A 15,233-nucleotide genomic window follows, 5' to 3' on the forward strand; every position below is an offset into this window, starting at 1 on the left:
CGCAACCGGCGAAACACCTTTCTCCCTCGCATACGGTTCCGACGCGGCCATACCGACCGACGTCTTAATACCAACAATGAGAAGAGAAAATTACTCAACAAAGGTAAACAACGACATGCTTGAAATTAGTCTAGACTTGTTAGAAGAAAAAAGAGAAAACGCCAGATTGAGAAATCTAGCTAACCAGCAAAAGGTTTCTCGATATTTCAACAGGAAAGTCCGACCAAGATCATTCAAAGTCGGCGACAAAGTCCTCAGAAGAGTTTTTCTCCACACCAAAATCCACCAGGAAGGAGCCTTCAACGCAAACTGGGAGGGACCCTACATCATCCGAGAAGACTTCGGAAACGGGGCCTACCGACTACAACAGTTGAGCGGCGATATGGAGAAAAACCCCTGGAACGCTGAGCACCTTCGCCAATTTTACGTTTGACTTGTTTACTTGTTAATCTTTCAAAAAACGGCTTGGTCGCGTGTATCGCGTTTACATTTTCAAAAAGCGGCTTGGTCGCATGAATTATGTTTACAGTTTCGAAAGCGGCTTGGTCGCACGTACTTATGATTTCAAGTAATTTTCTATCTTTCAATTTTCTACTCGGAATTTCAAGTAATCACGTGCTTATAATTTCAAGTAATTGTTCATCTTTCATTCCTCTGCTCGGAATTACTTATGTATCGCATTATGTATTATTTATCACGCTATGTGTTAATTATCTTTCATTTCAATAAAGTAAACTGGGCGGCTAGATAACTAACGAACAGTTTTTTAGAAAATATACCTAGTAATACTTTACTTTGCCGAAATTTTGAAACTTAAGTGAATTTACACAAAATATAGATCCAACCAAGGATCATTTGTTCAAATCCCGAAAGGGAAAAACGAAAATTACATAATAAAGATCCGACCTCGGATCATTTGTTCAAAACCCAAGCGGGTTAGCAGAAATCAAAAAATAAAACAACAACAAATATAAATTCTACTCTTGGTCGCCTTCTTCGCTAGCCCTTGACTCCGAGTCGAGATCGAGATCCGTCGCATCCAGAGTAGGATTCTTCGGACCAAGAAGCCGAACAGCCTCGGTCATTCCAGCGGTATAGAGATCATCGCGCATATCACGATAATCGTCGGAAGCTTTGTACTCTTCCACCGCCGCTAAACGAGCAGCCTCAAGGTCTTCTCGAAATTTTCGAGTTAACTCAGACCTAACATTGGCTGTCTCATCCCTGACAACATCTCTCTCCTTGAGGAATCGATCATTCCTTTGTCTCAAGGAGGTGAGCTCGGAGCCTAGCAGTCCGACAAGACCGGTCATACTGACAAAACTCTGCAACGATCAAATGATCAGCCACAATGAGTTATCAAAAGGGAAAAGGTACCGACTAGACGAGTCAAAACTTACCGAAATCGCCGAGTCGGTGGCCTGGTTAAGCCTCTCCAAAGGCTCGAGCCTGAGAACCTCCTGAACCTTCTCGGCACGGAAACGCTCGCGGAGGAAAGTAACGACCGGAGCCAAAGGATCAGAGGCAGAAGAAGGCTCGGCCAGACTCTTAACTGGAGAAGAGCTTAGAGGCTCCGAGACCTTCGAAATCGACGAGGACGCCCGCTTGCCGGCCGTCGAAGCCTTAGAAGCCTTGAGGCGTTTCGGATTGGGAGGGATCAGCTCGGGAGCGGATTTCTTTTTTGCCATCTGGGCAATCTCTGTTAAGAAACAAAAATGAAAATGAGAAAAGAACATATGTAAGCTGAGAAAGGGCAGGTAAAATACTTACTTGAATAAGGGTAATAATAATATTGGTCGAGCAGGTCCGGGTCCGATAACAAAAACGTCGACCGATCAGCCTCTGAAAGATCAAAAATTTCCGAGTGAAGTGGTCGCTCCTCCTCGGAGTATTGCGGAAGGGAACCTGGAACCAAACATAAAACATATAAGAACCCAGAACAAAAGCCCGGCTCAGATTATCAAACAAGAATTCTGGACCAAAATCACACCCAATTCCGAGAACGGAGCCCTGATGGGGCACCTTTCATAAGAAGCGTTCCCTTCAACCCAAAAGAAATGATCTTTCCAATTTTTCTGGCTGGTCGGCAGACGAGTAACCACCTTAGACTGATCGTCATTGACCCGAGCATAATAGTAACCATGCTGCCCTGGGGCCGACTTAAACGAGTAGTATTGCGAAAAATCTTGCAAAGTGACAGGGCGATCATAAATTTTCGCCCACAGCACGGCCATCCCGACGAAGATCTTATACACGTTGGGGACGAGCTGGGTAAGAGAACAACCCAGGTCGGAAACGAACTGGGAAATGAGAGGATGCATTGGTAACCCTCCGATCACGTTCAAAATAGCCCTATTGAACGCAATCTTTCCGACAGGAGGCTGATCGGCTCTCTCGTGTTCCAAAGGTGCCGAGAGGATAATTCCGTCAGCTATCTCAAATTCCTCCCTCAACCCTTGTATATATTTCTCGGTAACCCGAGAAGTCCAAACCTTGGCCGAAAACTGGCCCTCTTTCCGTTCAAAGACCAGGGCATCTTCCTCTTCCTCTGGAAGGTCAACCCCAAAAGTCCTCCCACTTGGACCCGGAATACCTTGAGAGCAGCCCTCTCCTCGGTCTTGCGAAAGAGAAAGGCTCGTCGTATCACGAGACTCCGACCCGCTCTCCCTCGAAGAAGCGGACGAAGACGATATCTCCACGACCATGGTGTCCCTACACGACAGGGAAGACGAGTCAAAAACGATTTTCTCGTTATCAACCCCCTCGGACTCAGGATTGGGATGCACGCATGATTCATCATATGCCATTACAGGACGGTCTCATCCGATCTCTGGGACATGATACCACACGGGACTCCTGAGGAAAGGGAACTTGGACCCATCCAACAAAGTAACACTATCGGGATCAGGTTCCGATCGCCGAACGACGCGATGATCAAAGCTTAGATCAGGACGCGCAAGTCCTCCAATATCCCTAATGAAGTTGAGAAACTAAGATTCCTAAAGTCCGAAGGGTCCGAATACAATAAATAAAGAAGATACCAATCGCCGAACAACGATCTCAAAACAAAAGGAAGGTATCAAAACGATAAAAAAAACAAACCTTACCCGCGAGATTGAAGATCGGAAGATCCGAGCAAAACGAAAAAGCCAAAAGCACAATCTGAATAAGCAGATCAAGCCGAGAACGCTCTGAGACTAGAATTTAGAGAAAAAGCGAAATGAAGTCAAAAGTTGAGAAAATGCCTTATATAAAGACTTCACGAACGGCGAGGATTAAGCTTGTCCAGGAAGCCAAACACATCTGACCGTCGAAGCAAAAGACGCTACGGTTCAGAAAGGCCAGATGACAAACGACGTCGTCCTACAAAAAGAAAAGAAAAAGAGCAAAAGAATGAAGAATTCTACTCGGATAATCCCGAGACGAGTGAGCAAAGATGAACACGGTCACGAAGCAAACCGAAATAGTTCCTTACCATTTTTGCTAAAGAAAAAAACTAAGAAACTGGAGGGCAGCAGTTACGGGATAAATTAGTCAGACTCCGAGCTGGCTAGTCGGACTACCGAGCAGCGAGAAGAATCCAGCACCGAGCTCAGGTTAAGTAAACCCAAGGGCCATCCATTGAAAAGGAACGAACCGTTCATAAGTTAAGAACGAAACCCACCGATCAGAACTTCGAAGAGAAGAGAAGAACGTGGGTCAAAGACTAGTCAAAACTAATAGAAAACATGTTTCAAGCTCTAAAACGCACACCTTGACGGTTCAGGAACCACACGAGGAGCATTAACCGCCCACCTCAGAGAAAGGCGAAAGGCAGTTACCCATAACCGTCCAGAACGTGGGATTGATCACCCCACGTTCCTCAAAATAACCGTCAAAGACACGACCAGATGAGTATAAATAGAGGCAGCAGCACAGAACGAAGCACGGACTTTTTTACACACTTTCTTTCACTTGAAATCTCTAGAAAACACTGCTCTCTTGTATTTGATTCGTCTGTATAAAGAGAAAGTCTCGCCTAAATCACCTCTGTACTCGGAGGCTTCGTACTCGGAGTCTGTGTATTTTCGTGAGATATTGTTGTACTAATTTTACAGGTCAACAGTATCTATATATGTTCAATAACCTTGTAGAATTTTGATTCTTTAAATCCAAAATCCATGGAATTTGTTCCAGAAGAAGAAGAAGAAGAAGAAGATTGAGCTCCTGAAAGTATGATAATACTGAGGACAGGGATTTTTTTTTTTTTTTAATATATGTTTGGTGCTGGCATATGAGTTGTGGTGACAAATTAGGTTTAAGCCAGATTGAATAGAAGGAAGCTTAGTATCACCTTGCCTTCAATATGTATTGTAATTTACGTAGATTGAATAGTTCGGTCATTATTTTGTTTTGGGGCATTGTTCTAGGATTTGGAAAAGATTTCAAGTCAGACTCTAGGGGTTAAGAGAATGGGAAATCTTGATAGCAAAACGTTTATTAATGCAATGATGTGGAATTGCTCCAAGAATCCGGAATATGAAGCCATTAAGTACTGTTCCTTGTGGAACAGTGAAATAATTGATCCACGTTGGAATCCTTTCCAGGTCGTTCAAGTCAATATAAATTTTGTGGTATGATACTTTTTTTTTTCTCTTCAAGAAATAAAGTTAGTATGCAATGAGACTCTTTTTTCAATATTTCACCGTAGTCTAATACTGGTATATTCATAGTTTATCCTTATATATCTTCCAAATATTTGTTCTGATCTCCTTTATTTTGAATTTACAAGGAAAAAAAGAACAATAAATCTTTACTCAGAAGAAAAAAAGTCTTTTAAGTCGTTGGTTTTTGTTTTTTGTTTATGTTATTTGAAATTACTTAGTGGTGTTAGAAGGTTGTTCAACTAAGTTGTTGTGACAAATTGCTGAACAACTAATTGATTTTATCCAGATAACTAAAATTAGTGATCAATTAAACATATAAATAAAAGCATTAAGAGACAGGGAGACTGATACGTAATCTTGTTCGGTAAAAACCATCTGCTCTCCCATAAAAGCATTAAGAGACAGGGAGACTGATACGTAATCTTGTTCGGTAAAAACCATCTGCTCAGGGAGACTGATACGTTCAAGTGAAAAGCAATCGACTAACTTAAATAAACAAAAATTAATACAAGCCCGTCATATACTAGCATCATATATTCAAGATAAAATCCGGAAGAGGCACAAAGACACGTAATCATGCAACAAAATCTCAAGTCATTAATTAGCTTGGATTAACTACAAATCACCCACATGCAGATCTCAAAATTCTATTACAAGAAAAAACCAAGTTTAAGTAGTAACTATGCACATGGCTTACTTAGCACATAGTTACCCACCAATCTAGAATTGATTAACCTTCTAATCTAGCAAGGCTAATTAGATAATCATATCATTCTAAATAATCATGTTTTCGATAAAATTTAGGGAAAAAATTATATATATATATATATATATATATATATATATATATATATATATATATACACACACACATATGTATGTACATTTGAAAAATTATATAAATGCGAAAATAATAGGAGATAGAAAAAAATAGAAGGAAAATATATAAGATGAATGAGTAGCCACTGTAGAGTCTAGTCTCCAGATCATATTGTTTTTATAACCCAAAGTTTTCTTTTGATTCTAAAATGAATGATATATAATGAAATTTATTTCAAGCTAACAGGACACACATCATTCACTTCACTGCAAGAAATATGCTGTTTTACCAATCAAATGCTTTGCCATCCCTTAATTTATTTTAATTCAATATAACAACAATTCACAAAGATTATAACATATGTTAATTTCTGTAGAAACACTTCCAGCAATAAAACATTTCATCTGATGAAAAATTGGTTCACAATTCGTAACCACAAACAAAGGTTAAAAAATACGATATGAATTATTGTTTATTTTCCGTCAATTTTTTAATGATATTAATTAAATTCGCATCCGTCAATGGTTTGCTCAAGCAAGCGTCCATTCCGGCCTTAAACGTCCGTTTGGCCTCTTCAGACTCCGGCGAATGAGCAGTTAATCCAATAATTGGTGTATGAACGCCGTAATTTATCTCCATTTTCCTTATCTCGCTCGTCGCATCGTAACCGTCCATTACTGGCATCTACGTATTTCAAACAGATATTTAAACAAAAATAGTTTACATGCCATAAAAATAAGGTAACTAGATACTTATTAAATGATCATATAACAAGCACAAGGACAAAAACATTCGTGTGTTAATGAACATTAGGGGTAAAAAAATTCTTTTATTTTTTTTGCAATATCAGTTTAAATAAGAGAAGACATATTTTTTTACAAGATAGGCTATACCACAAAGGTAAGTAACCCGGCCCTAAATAAGAAGATGAGTTAGAATAACGACGAAAGCAAAAATCATTAAGAAAATATAAAAAGAAAAATTAGAATACTTTTTTACCTCACAATCCATCAATATGTAGTCAAAAGGAAGAGTGATGTTTGAATCTCCGCGCTTCTTTTGATCCATTAGTCCATTAGAAACAAGTTCTACAGCTTCTTTTCCATTGATACAAAGCTCAACTTTCCCGCCAAGTCTCTCGAAGATATACATTGCGATTTTTCGCATGACAGTGTTATCGTCGACGACCAAGATCTTTCTCCCGAGCAACGGCTTTTCATTGCTTGGACTACCGGTTTCTCGTAGGGATTTGGGTTTATTGGGTTTGTTTTCTCTCGATTGTGAATTATTTATATGGCTAATATTCCTGAGCTGCGAAAATGATCCACCATTTGATTTCTCCGGGATTGAACCCCCAAACTCCGGAAGAAGCCTCGCCACTTCATACAACCGGCTTCCGTGGAGCGGCTTGTATTGGACGATATCATTCGGATCAAACATTTTCCCTCGAATGTTGCTTTGAGACATTATATTATTTGCTAGCCACACAACTCTACAAGCGCTTTGAATTAGGCCATTCCTAAACTCTTCCACGGCCTTGCCTAGTTCCGGAATTTTTCCAATATTGGCATCGACGACAAGTAATACAAGCCCTAGCGTCGTATTTCGAAGATGATGACTGGTTTTTCGAAAGAGAGACCGGATGTAATCTGCTCCACCGTCCATGCTTCCATGAGAACTGTTTTGTGACACGGAGGATTTGCTCAACAACTCAACTTCTACGATGACATCCGACACGTTGCTCGAAGAACTACGGTTTCGCTTGCATTCTATTTTCTTAAGCGCGCGGGGAAGTTGATCCGGCAACCTCAACGAAAGCACTCTTATCCCAAGGCTCTCCATGAATTTCTTCAAAACTCTTCGCCGTTCCTCGTTTTCGATTAGTAGAACGACATGAGAGCTCTCGAGTTTACTAGGGCTAGGGCTAGGAACTAGGGAAGTTATTTGAGGGCTAGCGCTAGCAATCGAATCTTCTTGATTTTCTTTTCTACTCTCGGAGACATTATCGCAAACGGAAAGAGCAATGTTGAATCTAAAACAGCTTCCCTTTTCGCCAATATCCTTGTCTATTATCCCAATTTCACCGTGCATCAACCGAACCTAAAATGCACAAAAATTAAGAATAAGAATTTAAAGAAAAATAAAATTGTTTAAAAGACTACATAATGTTAACATGGACAAAATTGATAAAGAACTAACCAAGGATTGAACGATGCCAAGCCCTAGTCCGGTACCTCCTTGACCAAGAGCGGTTTCTTTGACTTGGACGTAGTTTTCGAATACCTCATTTCGCTTTTCCTTTGGAATACCTTTGCCTGTATCATCCACCTCACACACAAGCTCCATGGAGTTTGGGTCTCGCTCTATGATTTCCATGGCCTCTGGGTTTTGATCATTCTCCGTTTTATCCTTGAAACATAGGCACATCAAACTCCGCATCAAACCATTACTACATTGGTCCGGCTGATCGATAAGAATAGAGTTCTTCAGCGTCGGTTTTCTAATCCAAGCCCGGACCACCACGTGTCCCTCCGAAGTAAACTTAACCGCGTTGCTTAGCAAGTTAGACAAAATTTGCCTTAGCTTGACCCGATCGCACTTGACATTGGAAAATTTGGAGATCGAGCCGTCACAAGGGTCCCAAATAACATCGACGCCTTTCTTCCCACCCACCGGATGATAGAGATCAACAACGTCCTCAAAAAGTTGTGCCACATCAAACTCTTCCTCTTCAAGCGACATCTTTCCCGCTTCGATTTTGCTCGTGTCGAGAATAGAAGTAAGCATACCTGGTGATCATAGCAAAACATTCAACTAAAAATATTCCATGGATAATAATCCAAAATAGTTTCTAAGGCATCTTATAGTCCCTTAATTACTAATTTCTTTTATAGCAAAATGATTCTTAAACTACTGATTTTGTAACATTTTAGTCATTTTTATAAACATATTATTTTTTGTTGAAACTCAAAGCAAAACCTCAGTTAGAAACTAATTAAATCAAATTTACGCTAAAAATAAATTAACAAAAATATATATTCATAAATGAAGAAATTTATTACCTGACAGGTCATTAGTACATCCTTCCAATTGTCTTAAATTCGTTTTCAATTCGGAATCGGAAGGGACTTGGTCGTAGCAAATCTGGATCAATCCGATCATGCCGGCCAAAGAAGCTCGGACATCGTGGCTGGCAGTGGCAAAGGCTTGAGTCTTGTTCATGCTCTTTCTCTCAGCTTGTTCGGTCGCATTCATTTGTTTTATCAGTGTCGCGCTCAGATACATATTTCTTATGGAGTCTCTCCGAATTATCGGAAGCAAAACCGAGATCAAGACAATCGTTATCGCAACTGTAAATACGAGTAGGACGAGTATGATGGTTTTGTATCTGTTCACAAAGTGGGTGACTCCACTTTTATGGATTGCTAATGCATAAACCTGCAAGTAAAACGAGACTCTTTTTTATTATATAAACAATACAATGATGTTTACACATGTAAAAATGATAAAAATCTTCAAACCCAGAGACAGATTAAAGCAATATATATATATATATATATATATATATATATATATGTATGTATATATATGTATAAATCATTATATGACTGAGATTTGTGAAATAGCATAAAACAAAGGGAAACTAGTGATTGCCACTAGTAACATGATTCCACAACGGTTTTTAATCATCGTATAAACTTATATTATCTTGAAACTAGTCATTTTTCATCGTGGAATCCTCCGTCGTGGTAAGTTTCCATGACGAAAATAAGATCGTTGTAGTAAGTTTATTTTCCACGACGGTCTTGTTTCGTTGTGAAAACCTAATTGGCACACCTATATTATCTTGAAAAGGTTGTATCAATGACCTTCCAAGATGGCAGTAACAAATAAAAAAAAAAACTGTTGACTCTAAAGACCATCTAATACCATTTAGAAAAGGGGAAAAAAAAATTAATATACGTATTTATAAGAGAGAAAAAAAACAATCTTCTAATAATATAAGAGTTTGAATAAATATATATTAACTCGTTAGGTATATGGTTGTTCACATAACCAAATAAAAAAAACATGGTTAATAAACATAAAACTAACACCATGCTACATGTCAGTTTTTGTTTTTTTGCGTTAGCAGCGTGATAAATCTGAAAGTAAATAAAACCGAGGTTGTTCAAAAGTGTAAGGCATTTCGAGAATAGTTTTGAGAGAAAAAAAAATTAATGACTCCAATGACTATAAATAAGTAAAGTAAAGCTTATAAATATTTGAGAAAACACTAACGAATAAAGTTCTATCTAAACTTACCAATTGCACGCCAAGTATATTAAGTTGTGAACACCCCAATATGTGATTCCTTTCCACGATTTTCAGAGAAGCTTTTGTACTGCTACTCAATGTGCCACTAGGATCGCACGAAAAATTTCGTTCACCATTTTCTTTCGCCGGATCGATGAAAAACATTGAATCTCCGGCAAGGAATTTCCCATCTCCGGCAACCACTATACACGATTTCCCGTCTCGAAGGTCGATATCAATGTAATACCTTGTTACTTCTTCAACCAAAAACCCTAACGAGACAAGCCCTAGATTCCCATGAATACGGGCCGTGTTGATGAGCAAAGCATCTCGACCCTCGTTCCAATTAGTCCCCAAAATGGAATGTGAATCGGTTTTAAGCTCCAATGCTTGTTGTAACCAGCTTGAATTGGCCATAAATTTCGTTGGAAACGACGGAATTATGTCCCCGAATAATTTTCCGGTGATGCGATCCGCCATTTGAGTGTACCAATAAGCCGAGATCGGTGAAGTATGTGCGAAGCCAAGCGAAGCGTTTGAGTACAAAGCAAATGTTTGGTTCTGATCATCTATGAAATATGAGAAGAAAAGGCCTTCAAATCCAATATATGAAATTTGGTTCAAATGTGGCGTTGTTGATAATGCTTCAAACAACGATGGAGCTACCTGAAGAAAAAAAAATTGAGAATTTCGGCTAAATAATAAATAAAATAATTAGTACTTTACAATATTATTTTATGACCAATCCTAGATAAGATTATATACATAAAAATTCAAACTAGTAATTTATGACATATAAACCATAATGACCTATATCCAAATAATAATTTATAAATTTCTAACTCAACGACTTGTAAACAAAATTTTTATTTATTTTATTTTATTAGGATTCAATGATATTTACCGAATATTTTATACTAATTTAAGCTGCTAAATTGTAATAATTACTTAAACATTGACTCTTTTCTACTATAATAATTTTCTCTAGAGATAAGTAGGATATAACTATATATTATGAGAATACTCACATTGCTTTCAATGTCAGAAAATGATGAGGGTTTAGAACCGTTGAGAGAGGAAGATAAAGCTCTTGCTGTGGTCATTGTTGAAGCAGACATTATATGATTGAGAAGCTTTGTTGTCTTTTCAACCTCGGATTTCACTTGAGATCGGAAGCTGTGAGAGGTCCGATCGGCGTCGATTTCGACATGTTTGGTCAGGTGACACAATGAAACAATTATCGATACACCGAAACTTAGAACTAGTACCGCTATTACCTGTAAATAAATTTGTTTTGGAAGGAATAAAATGTTATGTTTACATTATTATTTATAGAGTATTATAACTCATGAGCAGTCAAAATCATGACTATTCTCCGCAAAATATTTTAAGCTTGATAAAAAAAAACTTAGCAAGATAATTTTAATTGGAAAGAATATCGGTTCATTACATTTAATTTAAGTAGATAATTAACCATTCCATCGTTAGAGTATACGACTAATAACCCGCACTAGGAACTACTTTCCCTTGCCATTATACATAATGATGCTAAAAATTACTGGTAAGAAAAAGAAATTACCACTAAGATGAATGGAAGCCGTGACTTTGCCAATGAGTTTAGCCTCTTCATTGGATGATCTACACAAATATAAGAATATTAATTTATTAGAGAAAAAGTATACATATTATTATATATTTCAGGTAGAATTTCAGCAACTATACATTCAAACACCAGCAATACAATTTATTATTTTTATAATGTATCAGGGAATAAGTATACAAGCAGATTTTTTTTCCCGAATAGATTGAAAAGAGCAAAATTTTGAATCTTAATTATAATTTAAGAAAAGAAAAAACAATTGATTACAGTGAGTCAACAATTAGATGACCATTTGCAAACATAAAACATCGAGAAAAAAAAAAACAATGTTCGCATAAAAAAACTATTTTTTTCTTAATCATTTCAAGTGTTAAGTTTTACAGCAAACATCAAGTCTGTATATTTACACTAAATCATTAATCAAGTGTTTACATCAGCGTTAAATAACTAACTTTTTTCATAACCAGTATTAAACAACATTTGAGTATAATATGTTTTTCGTGCGCCATCATTTTTTTTTCGAACAAACGAATTATAATAATTAACGAGTTATATCTTTTCCGGAAGAATTCATTTTACTAACATAGTCTTAAGGGTCGCTTGATTCACTATATATTTTAAACAAAAAAAAACTAATTCCTATTACAACAGATTAGACTATTTCAAAAAAATTCCTATTAAACCGAATTTTGGTCATGACAAGTTGACAACAATCTTACAAAACAAAATCGACAGACTACCCAACAACTTAAATCCCAGTAAATCAAAATGAAAAGAATTAATATACCTTCTTCTCGCCGAGAAAAACTTTTGATTGTATGATTCCGCGGCCTTATCGACGGTTTAGCTTTATTTGCTTCCACTCCAAAAATCGTCATTCATTGTCGAGTGTATGTAATAGCTTAGGGCATGTTTGGTTCTAAGACAAAAATAGAATGGAAATCTGAATGGCAATAGGAATGGAATGTAAATGTATTGCTTTTGCTTGGTTTATCCTATTAAATTAAAAATAGTTAGAATAGAATCAAAGTGGATTTGATAAAAACACCCTCATTATCTTTTTAAACTTTCACAACAAAGCCACCCTCTCCTTTACCTGGAGAAGCTTCTTTTAATAAAATTACCTTTTGGTTGGACGATTGAAGAATTGAAGAAGAAAAAAAACCTTACAAATCCGATTTCACCATTAGAGAGAGAATCAAATCACCGTTAATGTCGGAATTCCCTTATTTATTTATTTTTGCAAATGAAATTAGATGAATGAATGAGAGAGAGAGAAACGCAACACCGCCAAACACATCGAGGAAAGAATTTCGGTTCATTACATTTAATTTAAGTAGATAATTAACCATTCCATCGTCAGAGTATACGATTAATAACCCGCACCAGGAACTACTTTTCCTTGTCATTATACATAATAATGCTAAAAATTACTGGTAAGAAAAAGAAATTACCACTAAGATGAATGGAAGCCGTGACTTTGCCAATGCGTTTGGCCTCTTCATTGGATGATCTACACTAACATAAGAATATTAATTTATTAGAGAAAAAGTATACATATATAAATATATATTCATTTTTCTTGCTATCAAGAGGATAAAATCTGTAAGAGGCATATATATACTCCTCGTAACAGGAAAACATGCAAGAAAATCTCAAGTCATTAATTAGCATTAATTACAAGATCTCAAAATTGTTTCTATGTTTTATTACTAAAAGTGATCAAACAAAATATTATTAATGTAAATCGCTTTACTTATAGCACACAGTTATTCCGCTAATTAAGAATTGTTTATAATCTCGTAGCAAGGCTAAAATCTGGATTTGGATGAAAAATAAGAAGAAAAAAGGATCAGTGATCATGATAAAAAACGACCATAATTTAAAACATACATATCTAAGAATGGAAACGGGTTTGAGTCTAGCCAAGTCCACTTGTTCCGTTACCTGGACCCGGATAAAAAATAGACCCATTTACCCGGTTTTTTAAATAGGCTGGGTAACAAAGTATACCACCAGATAAATGGGTCGAAACGTGTTGTACCCGTTATCCATTTACTTGTTTAATATTTATGGGTATCGAGTCAGGTAGACCGTTTACACGTTTGTAATATAATCAAATACTAAAAAATATATATATATATATATATTTTTTTTTACAGGCTAAAAAAATACACCATATGAAATTGTATATAATACGTCATAAGAAGGTTCAAAATATGGACAATATACCTTGGTATACTGTCACCGTCGATATATCGTAAAATTGAGAGCCTCGGTAAAATAATAAAGCCTATAAAAGCTAAAATATCGTCGGTATTTATTCCGGCGAGAAAGTTTACATAGCTTCCGACCGCCTATTATCGACGATCTCCGACACTCGTGTAATTCCCATGGTGTTCGTCTCAGAAGTCACCTGTAAAAGATTTTGTTTTTTGTTTAGATGGTGCGGTTTTTTTTTCGTGTGTTTGTTTTTGTTCCCTTTGTTTTAAGCGACGGTGGTGTAAGGAAATAGACAGCCGTGTTCCTGCCCTAGTGGGCAAAAAAAGAAAAACAATTAAAGCAAAGGAAAGCTCACGTGAGCCTACTTTTTATGGCCAAAAGAAGTATTTTTGCCCTAGTGTATTATTGGCCCAATAAAAATATAAGAAATATTCTTTATGCGTAATTATTTAATATGTACTATTCTAATAAAAAAGCTCACCTGGGACATATATCTACATATATTATGTATTCAATTTATGATTAAAAAAAATATCAAATTATATGCGTATAACATTATTATTGAACTTGTCTAAAAAAAAAATTGATATAATTTTGGAATATAATTACAAAAAAATATCATAGAGGTAAGTATACAAGATGGAGATGGAGATGACTGAGATTCAGGAGAATGCGAGAGAGCGTACCTCCGTGAGTCAGAAGGTGTCCTTCGTGCTTTGCGTCGGAGATGGAGATGACTGAGATTCAGGAGAGACTGTGAAGAACCAGAGAGAGAAAATATATTAGGTTCGGGTATTTCCGAAAACAGGACTCGAAAATTTAAAAAGAAACGTAAAATAGATATATGCTATTCCCTGCATACTGTCTTTTCCACAAATATCGACTATAAGCATAAATCCTTGAAATCGGCAGTTTTTATTTTTAACGTTTACCGTTTTATTTACTATGTTTTTTTTTAGTGTTTAAAATTTTATTTGCCATCATAACATTTTTTTAGGATAAAAAAACCGTAACCCAAGCAAGTACCTTGAAAACGACGAAGGGAAAATTGAACAAACAAAAAGGCAATGGAAACAGAAGTGAACAACGTCGGCTAGGACGAGAGACTAAGATGCAAATATCAAAGTAACAATAACGAAGTCAGACTAACAAACAAATATAAAAAAAAATCTGTAAGAGGCATATATATATATACTCCTCGTAACAGGAAACCATGCAAGAAAATCTCAAGTCATTAATTTGCATTAATTACAAGATCTCAAAATTGTTTCTAAGTTTTATTACTAAACGTGATCAAACGAAATATTATTAATGCAAATCGCTTTACTTATAGCCCACAATTATTGCTGTTTTAAAAAAATGAAACTCAAGCAGACAACCACATGAACACCAGTGTGATATAGGGTTCATTGCAAAAATAATAATGACAAAGCACGTAATAACTCACCCTAGCATATACATAGATAAACCCAATAACCAATGCCGTATGAGACTTTTACTAAAGTACTAAAATGACCAACAATAAATTTAATGGCTGTTCGGGTTGAAACACAACCTTATAGCTTATATATAATAATTTACTCGTAGTGTAGAAAGTCTAGTTTTCGCATAATATTTTACTTGTGCAATATCCGCTATAAAAATGAGT

The 15,233-nt window shown here is 36.5% G+C and overlaps 1 protein-coding gene across 1 annotated transcript; it reads right to left on the minus strand.

Annotated features, from left to right (window-relative positions):
• Nucleotides 1-5,931: 5,931 nt before the first annotated feature.
• LOC149379604 (histidine kinase CKI1-like) lies at nt 5,932-13,417 on the minus strand. Its single transcript, XM_089602775.1, has 9 exons — nt 13,376-13,417; nt 12,817-12,880; nt 11,342-11,400; nt 10,791-11,039; nt 9,772-10,428; nt 8,529-8,904; nt 7,666-8,255; nt 6,466-7,566; nt 5,932-6,150 (listed from the first exon to the last, which is right to left on the minus strand). The coding sequence occupies exons 1-9, from the start codon at nt 13,415-13,417 to the stop codon at nt 5,932-5,934; spliced, it is 3,357 nt and encodes a 1,118-aa protein (XP_089458901.1).
• Between the last annotated feature and the right edge of the window lie 1,816 nt (nt 13,418-15,233).

Source organism: Urtica dioica, chromosome 12, assembly GCF_054948205.1.
Source record: "Urtica dioica subsp. dioica isolate 48M chromosome 12, U.dioica_male_clone48M_v1_H2, whole genome shotgun sequence".
Classification (NCBI taxonomy): domain Eukaryota; kingdom Viridiplantae; phylum Streptophyta; class Magnoliopsida; order Rosales; family Urticaceae; genus Urtica; species Urtica dioica.

What these genes read in the sequence shown, in the direction of transcription:
- LOC149379604 (XM_089602775.1), bottom strand. Translation starts at nt 13,417, where the DNA reads ATGGATAACGGGTACAACACGTTTCGACCCATTTATCTGGTG. An exon ending in GGCTTCCATTCATCTTAGTG is followed by an intron (nt 11,401 to 12,816) that starts GTAATTTCTTTT and finishes ATATTTGTGTAG; the next exon opens with ATCATCCAATGAAGAGGCTA. An exon ending in ATGTACTAATGACCTGTCAG is followed by an intron (nt 8,256 to 8,528) that starts GTAATAAATTTC and finishes TATGATCACCAG; the next exon opens with GTATGCTTACTTCTATTCTC.